Genomic DNA, 14,218 nt, shown 5'->3' with positions numbered 1-14,218 from the left:
AGAGCAACGGGAGCTCACCCTGTCACGGGGATTAGAACTGCCAACCTTCTGATTGGCAAACCCAAGAGGATCAGTGGTTTAGAGCACAGTGCCCTCCACACACACACACCATGCCCATGGAAAGTTGAATGGTTAGCAAGAGAAAACAAAAACAAAAGAAAGGAGAAAGAGGAGGAATGAAATGGAGTAACTTGGGAACAGAGGATGGAGGGGGGAAATAAAAGGAGAGAACCATCCCACTGTCTGTATAGGCCTTTTCCTGGTCCACATTGAGAAGTAATGCAAGTGAGAGCTTTCTATAGAAATCAAGGGATAAATGAAACATCTTGGTGTAGCTTGAACTGGGCACCCACTGTACTTACCCAACATCTCCCAACTCTCCCCTTGGAAACCTATCTCCCACACCAAATAAGTCCAATGAAAACTGAGCATGCTCAGTACACACCGAATGCCGACTGACAAAATTGTGCGGTGGTGGAGGATGGAAAACCATTGTTCTGTTTTCAGCAATGGACCCAGCATGTTCCAGGTGAGGCTTCAGTGGCACCCTGGACAGCTCCCTGCAGGGCTCAGGCTGAAGACTATGTAACAGCAGAGCTTGGACATGGTTTCAGTGGCAGCGTGTTCTCCACACTTTGGATTCAGCTAAAGTAAGCGAACCGAGCAATTATATTCCCTGAGTGCCGAATTAGCAATACCTTACGTGTAGCCTAATTGCTAGCCTCCATTTCATGGTGTGTGAGGGTTTTTTATTAAAGTGTTTTGTAGCATATATTTCAGGACGTCACATTTTAAATGAGCCAAGATAAACCAAGACAATGAGAAAAGTCAACAGAATGTCCCATCGGTCGGTTTCTAGCCTAGCCACTTAGAATATGCTTCACAGAAGAGGGAGGAAGCTCATTCTTGGAGTGGGGATTCAACCGACAGGGCATTCCATACACTGATGCAGGAATAGCTAACTTAGTGTTCTCCAGATGTTGTCGGACTACATCTCCCACCAACCCTTGCCAGCATGGTGTCCAAGGATGATAGGAGTCAAGAATGACATCCAGTTGCCTACTGTGACGGATGGGGATGGCTTGCAATAGAACTCCAGGGTGTTAAGTGTTAAACCCAGCCTCCTAGTTGATTGACGCATTCCATTCCTGAGGGGTGGGACTGCCACAAGTTTAAAGGGGATGGGGAGCAGTTAATTCAGTTGATAGAGTTGAGAGGGTTTTGGGAGCGGGAGTGGGTGGGTGGTAGTGGAGAGTAGAGCGTTTGAGAGGTTTACTGGAACTGAATAAACTAGTTTGAGTTATATGGAACTAAGATAATGAACTAAGAGTTTATACAAATGAAACCATAAAGAACTTTACATGTCCTCCAGTTAAATAAAGCTTTCTTAAATGTTGGGTTAAAAACGGATGTTCCTCCTTATTCCAGCAACGTATCTGAACTCAAAAGGGTGGTGACTGAAGAGAGGAGGCAAAACTAAACCTGAGGAGCAGGAGAATAGTTTTTACCTCAAGGTCACGCACAAGGGAGGCAAGTGCCAGGGAAAGGGTGCCACAAAGTAGCAAGGGTTGCTAGGGCAAACAGCTGCGGAGGTGAACCTGGGGTGAAAGGGAATCCTTACTGTGGACACAAGTTCATTCCTGTAACACTTGCCTAGAGTTATTAAAGATACTGCGCCACGTTATTTTGAGAGCTGGAACTGCACTTCATTTACTAGCAAACCCCATATATTAACAGGGAGTTTATTTGGGCGGAAGAAGGAATAGTGGGTTGTTTGTAAAATAACTGAATTCCTTCGACACACTGCTAGTGATAGAAAGGGAGGTACATTGCTAATTTGGTGGGATCCGCACATTTTCGGTGGGATCGTCGCAAGTTTAGTGATAGCGTTGTGTGACCGTCGCATATTTGGTAGCAGCGACGGGACACGTCGCACCTACCTTTGCATTAAGGCATAGGAATATGGAGGGTCAGTTATTTGTTCTAAAAGCCTTTTGTCATCTCACAGTTTACGTTAATGTCCATGCATGTTGCTGTAGGTCTGTACATCTCATAGTTCATGGTGCCAGTGATGTCCCTACTTTTCTAAAACTTCCACACTGATCTACCAACACACTGATCTTCTGCCACAGTACAGCCCTTTAACAAAACCGAGGCACTTCTGCAATCCATTAGATGCAGGTTTTTTTTAAAGGAAAACAAAATGCATTGTTTCCACATGAGACTTAAGATGAAACTATAATCTCCATAACAATCCCTTAATGCTTTTTGCCCATGGCCAGTATCTTAATATATGTTATTTCCAGATAGCTGAGGCCACAAATGTCACGTTATTTAGTTATTTAGAAATGTTACATTTCTTATTTGTAGCATGACCTTTGTGATAATTTTCTTAATTTTGTTTTTTACTATCCCAAACAATGGTATTGTTCAGGTTATAGGTAAAAAACAATTAATTATGGGAAAGATTACTGTGACCAGCAACTATCAGGACATTATTAAAGGCCCAGTATCAGAGAAATGCTTCAATGGTACTTAACCAGTCCATACTGGACAGTCCGTCCAGTCAAAGCAGGTTTTAAAAAATAGGGGAAGACAGCAGGGGGAAAGACTACATTGCAATGGTATGGCAATGACTTCATCCAGACTCTCCAACTAGTGAATGAATGACATTAATTCTAGAGAAAATGGCTAGAATGTAAACAACCTCTGTCTCTGGACTTTTTACATGATCAATCATGCTGTGGTGAGATAGATTTTCTGCAAGGAGAAACACACTCCTATATCTCAAGGCAAGATTCTTACTGACTGAGATTCTTATCCGTACTTCTCTATAGATAGGAGCTAGCAGAATGGACTGTGATCTACACTTGTCAAGGAATCAACAGCAGCAGCACCAATTTTCCCATTTTTCACATCAAAGAGAAGCGGGTGCAGATTTGAGACAGGGAAACATTGTGGCTATTTGCTACTGTGTTGGAATACGGAAGAATATTTAGAAAATTTATAACCCACCTGTCAATCCTCAAAATGGCTTGTGACAGACTGTAGTAACATAAAGCAACCCTCCCTCTCCCAACTCAGCAGCCTTTAGACCAACTTCCCTACAGTTTCTCCTTCTCAGGATGGGTCCAGGTTCGTTTTGCTCTTGTCATGAGGATGCAACTTCTCAGTGACCATTAGTCCTCTGACTAATGTACAGCAGCCAGTGTACCGTAGGCAGTTTTATAAATACAGTGGTACCTCGTTTTTCGAAGGTAAAACTGTTTGAGTTCCGAAACGTTTGAAAACCAAGGCGCAAAGGGCAGCCTGCAAATTCAATTGAGAAAAGTGAGAAAACGGAAACCTTTACTTCCGGGTTTGCAGCGTTCGAGTTCTGAAATGTCCGTCAATGGAGAACCGAGGTACCACTGTAATCAAAAGCAACAAAAACGAGAACCAAGGTACCACTGTAATCAAAAGCAACAGTAATGCTATGTTTGGAACGAACCTGGGTTTGCTGCTGTTTACAATCACAGGGATGCAGCTATTATTTAATATCTATTGTGGTTTTCAGAGCCAAGGATCAAGTAGAAAGAAAGTAAGACAGGAATTCCCATGCCTGGGGCTTCCCAGAAACCTTGCCAGCTTAGTAAGTGCATGCTCAGCAGTTAGTAGATACAAGACATGATACCACAAAGGCATGTTTCAAAATGTGGCAGCTAAATGTCAAAGCTGCATACGGGGGAGTTCACACAACTGCAAACTTCTAGATTACATAATTTCATGAATAATAATTTAAAAACGCTTTGTCTTTTGCAAGTAGTTGCACATATTACAGTATTATTTATCTGTTTCATATATCGTCTGAAAATAAGAAAAAGAGCTCCTATACTGTATATAATAGTATCAAAATATAATTTCATGTTATTGTCTTTATAAATAATGTTCCTTCTTCCTGAAATCCTAACCTAGGTTGTTGGTGTTGGGTTTTTGGGGAGAGGGGGGGAAGCATTGCAATAATGAAATACTACACTTATGCTGCAAACAGCTGTTAATCTACATTTCTGAAACATCATTCTTCCCCCATAGAAGAGTCAGTAAGAAAAACACATAAACACAAACCGATAATAAAAGGATATCATAAAATTCAAACATACCTGATTCCAAGATTCATGGCCTCAGCAGTTCCAATCATACTAATGGCTAATAGCATGTTGTTGCAGATTTTTGCAGCCTGAAAAGAAATTCAACACCCCATGAATTTCTGTTATCTAGATAACTATCCAACAGGAACTCAAATTCTATTATGAATGCATTTGATCCATAGCCAGTCCCTAGAACAGACAGCAACACGTTTTCAGGGCACTGATATCAAAAGCTGCAAAACCATTTTTGGCACACATGCACAGTAATTTGATTTGGTATGCCTCAGATATTAGCAGACACCTGCATTTGCACTTTTAAAAGAACTGTATAAATATTTGTTCTTATCGACAATTTGTTGATGCCACTGTCTAATAACCAACCAGAAAAGTAGTCTTAGCAAACTGCAACAAATAAGTGCTTATAGGTTTGGATGTGTGAGCAGAAATCCGCCATAGAATGGACTGAAAAGATGGTAGGTACATATTCTGTTTTACGCGCCACCTATCACGATATGTTCTTTGTAGGCTTCTTATGTTTACTTCTCACTTCGTTAACTGAATAATAAATAAGAATAAGAATATTTGTACCCCATCCATCTGACTGGGTTGCCCCAGCCACTCTGGGCGGCTTCCAGCAATTACAAAAACGTAATAAAACATTAAACCCCTATACAGGGGTTGCCTCCAGGCGACTTCTAAAGGTTGTATAGTTATTTGTCTTGGTTTATCTTCCACTGTAAACCAATGCATGCATCCCAGAACATAGACATTTGCTTATTCTGTGATATACAAATTGATCTAAGAGGCATTCCAGGCATCCTCATCCTTAACTGGTTATCTTAAAGTCTTCTATACCATTTCCCAGTTCAATGTTGATATAGAGCGAAGATATATAAATTCTTATTAGAATGGGATGTGAAAGATGAGGAAGTGAAAAATGTAATGATAAAATGGGCACAAGATTGTGGTAGACCAATTTATAGAAATCAGTGGGATGAATTATGGAGGGTAAATATGAAATTCACAGCGTGTATGGGAATCAGGGAGAACATGATGAAATTGGTATACAGATGGCACCTGACGCCAGAAAAAGTAACAAAAATCTATAAAAATAATTTGGATAAATGCTGGAAGTGTAATGAAAAAATAGGTAGCTACTTCCACTGTTGGTGGAGTTGCGTAAAAATTTCTAAGTTCTGGTCGGAAATTTACGAAAAATGAAAAATATATTGAAGGTAACTTTTGAGAAAAAGCCAGAGGCTTTTTTTATTAAGCATGATCCTGGAATGTATTCCGGATGATAGGAAAAATATTTTCCTGTATGCCAGTGCAGCTGCGAGAATGTTAATAGCCCAAAATTGGAAAGGGGATAAAATACCAACAACCCAGGAGTGGCAGATCAAGCTAGTAGAATTCATGAACTTAGCAAGGATGACGGTGGTACATCCAAAACAAAAACCCAAAGAGGAGTGGAGATATGTAGAAAATTATCTGTTTAAAGAAGGTATAAAAACAGAGCTGATGATATGCTTGGATTAAGATACACAAGAAGATAGTAAAATTTATATACATATATAAAAATGGTGTTGGTTTAAATTTAATTTTTGCTGAAGAGGTATAGTAAGTTGGATGTTTTAGTTAAGGAAAACGATATAAAAACGATTAGAAGTTTGATTTTTTAAACTGTTTTTCCTTTTTCTTCTCTCTCTTTTTTTTGTAAAATTTTTGTTTTCTTTCCTTAGTTGATTGCTTGTAATTTTTGATGCTGGAAAGATTTGTGAATGGGTAGGGATGTATTTGTGTTTCCTTGTATATATGTGATCATTTCTGTGTGAGACAATAAATAAAATTTGATTTAATTTTTTTTTAAGATATAGAGCAGGCTTTCTCAACCTCGGCTCTCCAGATGTTTTGAGTCTACAATTCCTATCATCCCTGACCACTGGTCCTTCTAGCTAGGGATCATGGGAGTTGGAGGCCAAAAACATCTGGAGGGCCGAGGTTGAGGAAGCCTGATATAGAGAATGAGGTCAAATAAACCATAAAACCCTACCACCGCCACCACCACCCCAAAAAAATAATCACAAACATGACAGGATCAAAAGTCAATATGACAACTTAGTAACCAAGGACACATTGAAACAAACAAACAAACAAACAAACAAATACCAATATTTATTTATAGCCTGCCCATCTGGCTGAGTTTCCCCAGCCACCCTGGGCAGCTCCCAACAGAATATTAAACAGAATTAAACACCAAACATTTAAACCTTCCCTAAACAAGGAAAAAGATAGTCTAAGCCTGCCTGTGGAAAGATGGCAAGAAATGTCTAGGTTTTTTATTCAGTCTGTACCTGTCCAGTTCCAACTTCTCCACAGTAGACCACATTTGAACCCATACATGTAAGCAGCTCCTTTGCAGCATCAAACTCTTGCTCCACTCCTCCAACCATGAACGTAAGGTTTCCTGCTCGGGCAGCTCCAACACCTAAAGTTCAAAACAGCAACACATAATGGAGTTCAGCTTCTTTTCAGGTCACTCCATTCGCAGCTACTTAAGGATGCAAGAACGTGAAGACACAGAAGTAATGCTATGCCGCTTTTCATTCAAATGAACCTCAAAGTGGCTTACAAACCATTAAAAAAAAGAATACCACAAATGCAGCATAAATCGTATGAAATAATTAACAAACCATCAATAAAATAATTACAATTTATTAAAACAGCAGTTGAAAAAAAAGCTAAACATCACAATTGCAGCAAAAAGTCATATTGTAGGATTAACAAATCCATATGGCATCTATAATCTATAAAGCAGTATTAACAACATTAACAAAATGGCAACAAAAAGTAAGCTAAGCACTGTTAAGTTCATACACACACTCTCCAAGGCTCCATGCCTCTATTCAGTTCATTAAAATACACATACACATAACGCCCATTGTTAAGCCAGCTTGGCCAGATGTTGCATTGACTGGGGTCCTCAGGTGAAGGTAAAGGACCCCTGGATGGCTACGTCCAGTCAAAGGCGACTATGGGGCTCACCTCGCTTTCAGGCTGAGGGAGCTGGCATTGGTCCACAGGCAGCTTTCCAGGTCATAGGGCCAGCAGGACTAAACTGCTCCTGGCGCAACAAAACACCGTGACGGAACCTAGAGCACACGGAAACGCCGTTTGCCTTTCCCACCACAGCAGTACCTATTTATCTACTTGCACTGGCATGCTTTCGAACTGCTAGGTTGGCAGGAGCTGGGACAGAGCAACAGGGGCTCACTTGACCGTTACAGGGATTCAAACCACCGACCTTCCGATCAACGAGCCCAAGAGGCTCAGTGGTTTAGACCACAGCGCCACCGGGGTCCTCAGGTAGTCCTCAGGTAGTTGGCTCTTGGGCCTACCACCAATGACACCACTGATGAGGAACTTGTCCATGCTATTCTCAATAAACAGGAGGTTACTTTCCACTCGAGGAAGTCTGAGACAAGCCTTGAGGCCAACTAGGAGGTCCAGCATTGCCTCCACATTCGGGGGCCTCTCGCTGCACCACAGCCCATCCACCAGCAGCTGCTCCAGCTTCTACAGCCACACCTTGGCATATTGATATAGCCACACAGCCAATGGCAGCCTTTCCAAATCACAATTTGGATGAGTTTCATCACACACCTCTTTTTTATTTGTCCATGCTGCTAATCCCCTGGCCTGATCTCCAGCAAATTCAAGCCTAGATTTGCCAACAAAAATACAGCACTATCCATCACAGGTCAAGCTTTCTATCAGGTTAACAGACTGCTAAATAGCTCCAGAAAATCATTGATAAGTGTAAAAGGAATACCAACAATAATTTTCAGCTTGGCCTTTTCTCAGTTCCGGGCTGGGGGTGGGGTATGAATTGGATCCAGACTAAGTTCATTGACGTTGTGTCCTCTGGGGACTCAGGGAGCCAAGTTAGTTATGACTTAGTTTCTGTTGAAATGAGTGGGACTTAAGTTCAGCACAGTTTGTCTGGATCCAACCTAATGATAAGGGAATAAAGAATAATAAAATCTGGAAAAGCTTAGAAAGATTTCCAAAGCTATTCTGAAGGTTCGGAAGAATTCTGCACCCCCTAATACTCTGCCATCTTCCTTTTAACTCAAAGAACATGGTGCTGGCTGCGGCGGCAGCAAGTACAGTGCTGGGAAAGAAGGAAGGAGTGAGGTTTTCCCCCTCCACTCCTCCAACCTCCATCCTTCCATTGCAACCCAGAAAAGGATTCCAGAGTTTGAAATCTCGCCTCTTTTATTAGCAAGCTTGGTGAGCCCCCAAAGTTTTCCTTTGAATCTGGCTTGGGAGAAATTTGCAGATGTCTCTGATTATGTTTATCTTGAATCTACCTTGGGAAGAGATTATTAATGCATAAAGCTCTACTTTATATCTCAGATTCTTAGAGAATAGTTACAATCTTGCTTTGCAAATATCTCATTACAAACACATTGCACCAATCACTACAGTTTTGAACATAATTTGTCATTTGAACAAGAACACCAAGGAAAAGGAGGTCAACGTTTTAACCCTCTCCAATTTTACATCCTTGACTTTTATTAAGGAAATTAAAGCTCTTCCTGAAGTGCCTCTGGAAGTGCATGAAAATGGAGGGTTCTTATGCCAACGTTTTTTTTGCAAATAGGCATTTTAAGGAATTAGCACCCATTGTAGTTTGCTACTATCACCTCGTTGTTTTCGACAATTGTTCTTATGTGACTTTAAAGCCTGGAACATTTCCCCCCTTGAAATTCCTGCTGCAACACAAGAAATATTTTCACCATTTGCTTAAGGAAACCAAATTGTACCACGAATATTAAAAGCAAATAAACATTCAGATATAACATGCTAGCTGCTAAAGTCCAAAGTTAGAGACTGAATTATTTCCATTTGCAAACTATGATATGCAAACATTAAGTTTATTCCATTTACAACTGAACCAAATGTGTGTGAAGAGATACAAATCTTCTTGAATTTAGCACAGGCATACATTTCAGCAGAACAGCACCTTAAAACAGCATTTACGGTTAATTCCACTGAAACCAGTAAATCACTTAATTTACTAAAATGCACTTAAATGTTTTAACCAGTCTACCATCAAATGAGATAAAGAAGAGGACCGAGGGGACCAGGCTGCTATGTGAACTGTCTTTAAAACACAATTGTTTTAATCATTTTCTACAGATGTAGCCTCACAAGGGTCTGCTGTCACAGGGACCATTTACGACTTGTCATGGTGTCTCTATTGTTTACCAGAGACATTCGTGCTAAAAAGGCGACAGCTGGGACAGAAAGCTGCTACTCAACAGAACAATATAATCCCGTGAAAAGTAATCAACAAATTTAAGAGCGTTAATTAACTTTACACTTTATCATGTTCAATTAGTTGCCCTTTCTAGAGAAAAGATTGCCGTGCACAATCGGTTTAGAGCGTGCCATGTTTGATTTGTAAGTGATCACTGTTTCGGTTTTAGAGTCGATGTCAGCTGTTCTCTTGGGTTTTGGTGACACAGATGAATGGCTCTACACATGTTTCAGGGGTGATCTGGTTTAACATAAAGTAGCATAACATAACCTCTTGTTAACATATTGCTGGTTTCACCTAGAAGGGAAAATAGCAGCATATGCGCGTGCGCGCACACACACACACAGAAGTATTTCCACAAACAAGCAAGAGGGCTCTGCAGACAACAAAATAAAGTTTAATCTTCTTCTGAAACACAGAGACACTGAAATGAACAATTTTTCATCATTATTTCTCGAGGAAAGTCTTTCCTTTTAGGGGCACGTTAGGATCATTTCCTCACAGCAAGATTTCTGATTCTGCTTATGCACAAGCAAACTCCTACATTTCACCTAGTGTGTATTGCCTTTAATAATGGCAGCTGAAATAAATGTTGTGGAGCTGTTCTGAGTACAGGCACATATCTGAAACTACAATGGGACTTTTACACATTTCCGAGATACATTTATAACGGGGGGTTCTGTAAGAAAGTTAGATTCATCTACAATTACGATCTATCTTTTATTTCCTTTAGAGCAGGTTTTCTGCCTGCTAATGGGACAAGGCAAAACATGATGAAGTGACAATGTATTCAGAAGTGCGTCTTAATGAACAAGTCTGTGTTTCTCAGTCAGTACCGACAAGCAGGGCTCCAGATTATTTCTTACCTTAGCGATGCAATCAAAACAAAACATAAACAAAAAGCAGGTTTGTCTCAATGCTGTGGGAATGTATCATAAAGAACACCCGCTCATTACTGCAACTCAGTGTATGACAATCATTGGGAAACATTTAGAAAATAATTACTTTGTTACTGACTGTATAAGCAAAGAAAAGGAGAGCTAGCTGAACACACAAATTAAAAGATGGCACTGAAATATTCAAAACAGTCAAATAGCAAGGAATTACAACTGAATCTGATTCCTAAAAAGAAACAAAGTAAGCTTTTAACTGGAAAAGTTAACTCTGAAAGCTAATAATGGACTACGTTAAATATTAAGGAGGAAATTATAGGGTAGTTTTACAATAGCTAAGCTGACAAAAACACAGCAGCAGAAAACACTAGATTTCTGCAGAAGATCTGTAGGGAGAAAAGAAAGCGGTCGATAGATCTTTAAATTGGTAGCAATAGCTGTTCTTCTATCCCAAGCTGGCAGCTGCTACATTTGCAGACCTGGTTCATTATTTACCCTTAATGACCATCAAGCTGCAGTCAAAGTCGGATCACAACAACTGTCAGCAGCTCTTTTAATTAGCCTTGTTTGAATTCAGATAAATATCACAATGGCCCAACTTTTGCTGAAAGAGCAACAGAATACCGTAAAAGATGAGCTGATCTGACTTTAGAACTACCCATACGGAGAGGAAGTAGAAAGAACTATGCTTTGCAAGCATATTTAAAAATATACTTGTATATTAATAAGGATTTGTGAACATCAGGCTTCCCATCACAACAAAGGCTCTATTTCTGAAAAGATTTTTGCATCAGCCTTCTTTTTACTTTGGATATATTTTAAAGTACAACTTACTGACACTTTTATTGTTTTCATTCATATTTTATTTTCTTTGAAAAAGGCGTATTTTAAAGATCAATCCAGAATTAAAACAGATCAGCCTCTCATCGTATTTATCTCCTTTAATTTGTTTAATCTCAAAGATCATAATCTTCCATTGCATTATCAGATCCCTCTCTTTGTGCTCATGTCACTAGAATAATGATCTCCCTACCCAGTGGGGACACAAATCAAACTGAGTGTGTGTCACCAGAGGGACCTACAAAAAACAAAAAACTAATATTTGCATAATATTATTACATAAGCAGAAGAATAATTGTACGGTAGAGTTTGTGCACACATATGCTTTCAGGAAATTAGCTCACCTTACAAATATTTCCTTTCAGAGCTTGACCATTATAGAGGCAGTATACATCTCTATTACAAATAAGTTGTACTAAAACATTTACTATAGAAGCGGAACATTTTTGTTGTCAGCTACTCTGTAGCCTGTTAGGGGCCAAACTGTGTGCTGTGAACCGTCCATTTCTCAGTGTTAAGACACCAAGTTTTGTAGACACCAAGTTGTTGGGAGCAGATGTAAACGTATGTTGCATATGGCCCACAGGTCAATGTTTCATTGCTGGGTCTTTGAAGTAGAAATTTGGATGTCCACTGCTCTAAATCCAATTACCAATTCCAAGTACTCTGGGACACAAACAACAGACTTTTGACAAGGCTGTGTGGAAAAGAAAAAGTTTCCCAAGCTGTTGCTTTTGTAGTAGCTACAAGATGCTCTGCCATGCCTTGTTCAGAGGGATGAGGATTAAGAATCAGAGAAAGAGAGTTCTAGAATATTCCAAAGCTGTACACATTCCACATGCAGGCTTCAGAAACCACGAAGTATATTGCTTAGGGTTGAGGAACATTACTGCTGCAGTTAGAAGCCTACTAATTATTATTATTTTTTATAGTGATGTGACTCAGCATAGGTTTCATTTACTTTTTTCACTCTATGGAAAAAATACAGGATAATTATGACACACTTCAAAGAATCAGGGGATTTGCCTTGCAGTCATCTTACATTGTTTCAGTGTGCCCAGAAAAACAGCAAGCAAGTAAAACTTGCCATTCAAGGCAGCTCATACAGGATACTCAAGGAAACTGCCTGACCCGAACAGCACAATAATGAAAGGATTTATGCTTCAAAAGAAGGTGCTGAGTGGCTATAAGGATTAAAGTGCTTGAACTTGACCATGGACATGAGTGGGAGAAAACAAACAGTAAAACTGCAGAGGAAGTTAAGATATATCCTGAAGACAGAAAACAAGTCTAGTAAATGTAATAAAAAAAAGTTTGGCCAATAGGGACGAAGATGTTTAAAAGTCATTAATACACACCATGTATGTCTGTAGGCGCCAAAGGATTACGAAAAAAGAACATAAAGCGACAAGGTATTATGGCGCCAGGGAAAAGCAATCCAGCAAGATTAAGGATAGCATGGTGCAATTTATAAAGCATGGTGCTCTATGGTGGTCACTTAATAGCAAAGAAATATTACAGCACTTGAAAAGTTACTGGGTAGGGCGAGAAAGGCCAGTCTTACAGTGGCAGGCAAGTGTGTAAATTACAATGGCATAGCAAATGAAAAATCTGCCTGCCTAGCATGCGATGCCTCTCTTGGTGTTTAGATCATGTCCACTCCCCAATGTCAAAAGTCCCTCTTAAAATATACACCAAAATTGGGATTGGGGCATGATTCCAGAGGCACATGGAAAACTGAACACATCTCCCCAACTGCTTTTTAAGGGAAATTGACTGCTTTTTAACAGCTACCTAGGAAAACTTTAGGAAGCAAGTGTTTATTATACATCCTGCCCTTCAACAAGTTCCAGAATGGTGCACACATGTCACATTTGTTCAGTTGCAATCTCAGGCCACAGGACAGAGGATCAGAAATGTGGCTGCTAGGTGGTCAATGGCACTGGGAACAATAAGCTTTCTTTTTGGTAACCCTTCTGCTACCAGAAAGGGAGATATGCAATTGACCTGTAAATTCTCTACACAGCGCAGTAAACTCAGAAGGGAGCATGGACTCTAAACATGTCAGGTAGGGAAGATAACACTCATTTGTACCCTGCGATTCCTCTGGCATATACAGAGATCTCAAGCAGTCAGTCAAGTTGTTGTTGTTGTTGTTTGTAGCCAACACACACCACAATATAAATCACGTAAATGCAAAAGACAATCCAAGAGCAAGTTAAAACATATAAACACAAGGATCTTATGGGAGCAATCAGTCTCAGCTTGCACCATTCTAAGCATCTCCAAGGCTTGTCACAAAATGAGAAAATTGCTTCGGTTCCTACCCCAATACTCTCTATGTGTAATATCAGAGGGCTTGAGAGAAAGATTGGGAGGACAAGAAGAAATGATGGCTGGCTACTAAATCAAGACTCTTAATATGATGACTTGTACACATATACTCTAGATTGTTGGTCACTTGGCAGTTTTCCACCCATGCAGTATTTTTAAAATGTGTGTGAGGTTGTAAAATAATAAAAAAGGTGTGAATTTCAGAGCAAAGGGAGCTTGTGTACACGAACACAGTTTTGCTTTTTAGTTATTATTTGGGTACTTTTACAAATCACATTTGGGAAAAGAGCAAAATGGCATCCTTCAATTTGCAGAACGATCAATTCACAGTTGGCCGGGTAACCTGGCAGTTATGAATCAATGTCATTAACTTGATAGGTTTATTGACAGATACAATGTTGTATCCATAACAATTGATCTGGTATACCTGTTTCACTCAACCAAGCCATCACAGGGTGAACAAAGTTGTGAGAACCGGTCCTTTGCAAGGGTCTGTGGCAAAACCCCAGAATCTTCTACTCTGAGCCTAACACTCCAGCTACTTAAGAGATCTCACAAAACCTAAACTGGCCAGAACGGCCCCATGTTTAGGTAAATGGGGTAAGAGACTTTTGTCTAAACTGTGCAACTTTTACTATCAGTATAATTATGGAAGGTTCCTCTCTGTTTAGTCAAACAGCATCCAATCCCAAACTGAA

At 39.9% G+C, this 14,218-nt stretch overlaps 1 protein-coding gene across 3 annotated transcripts in view; it reads right to left on the bottom strand.

The window, feature by feature from the left end:
- HIBADH (3-hydroxyisobutyrate dehydrogenase) overlaps positions 1-14,218 on the bottom strand; it is a 72,201-nt gene that overhangs the window by 14,460 nt on the left and 43,523 nt on the right. For all 3 annotated transcript variants that reach the window (XM_035128967.2, XM_035128969.2, XM_035128968.2), the window contains exons 5-6: positions 6,482-6,615; positions 4,140-4,216 (exon numbers count right to left, since the gene is read on the bottom strand). In XM_035128967.2, coding sequence (XP_034984858.1) covers positions 4,140-4,216; positions 6,482-6,615 — 211 coding nt within the window. The remainder of the gene's footprint in view (positions 1-4,139; positions 4,217-6,481; positions 6,616-14,218) is intronic.

This window comes from Zootoca vivipara, chromosome 12 (assembly GCF_963506605.1).
Source record: "Zootoca vivipara chromosome 12, rZooViv1.1, whole genome shotgun sequence".
Taxonomy (NCBI): Eukaryota; Metazoa; Chordata; class Lepidosauria; order Squamata; family Lacertidae; genus Zootoca; species Zootoca vivipara.
The sequence above is the reverse complement of the archived record's forward strand: the minus strand, read 5'-3'. Positions and strand labels throughout refer to the sequence as shown.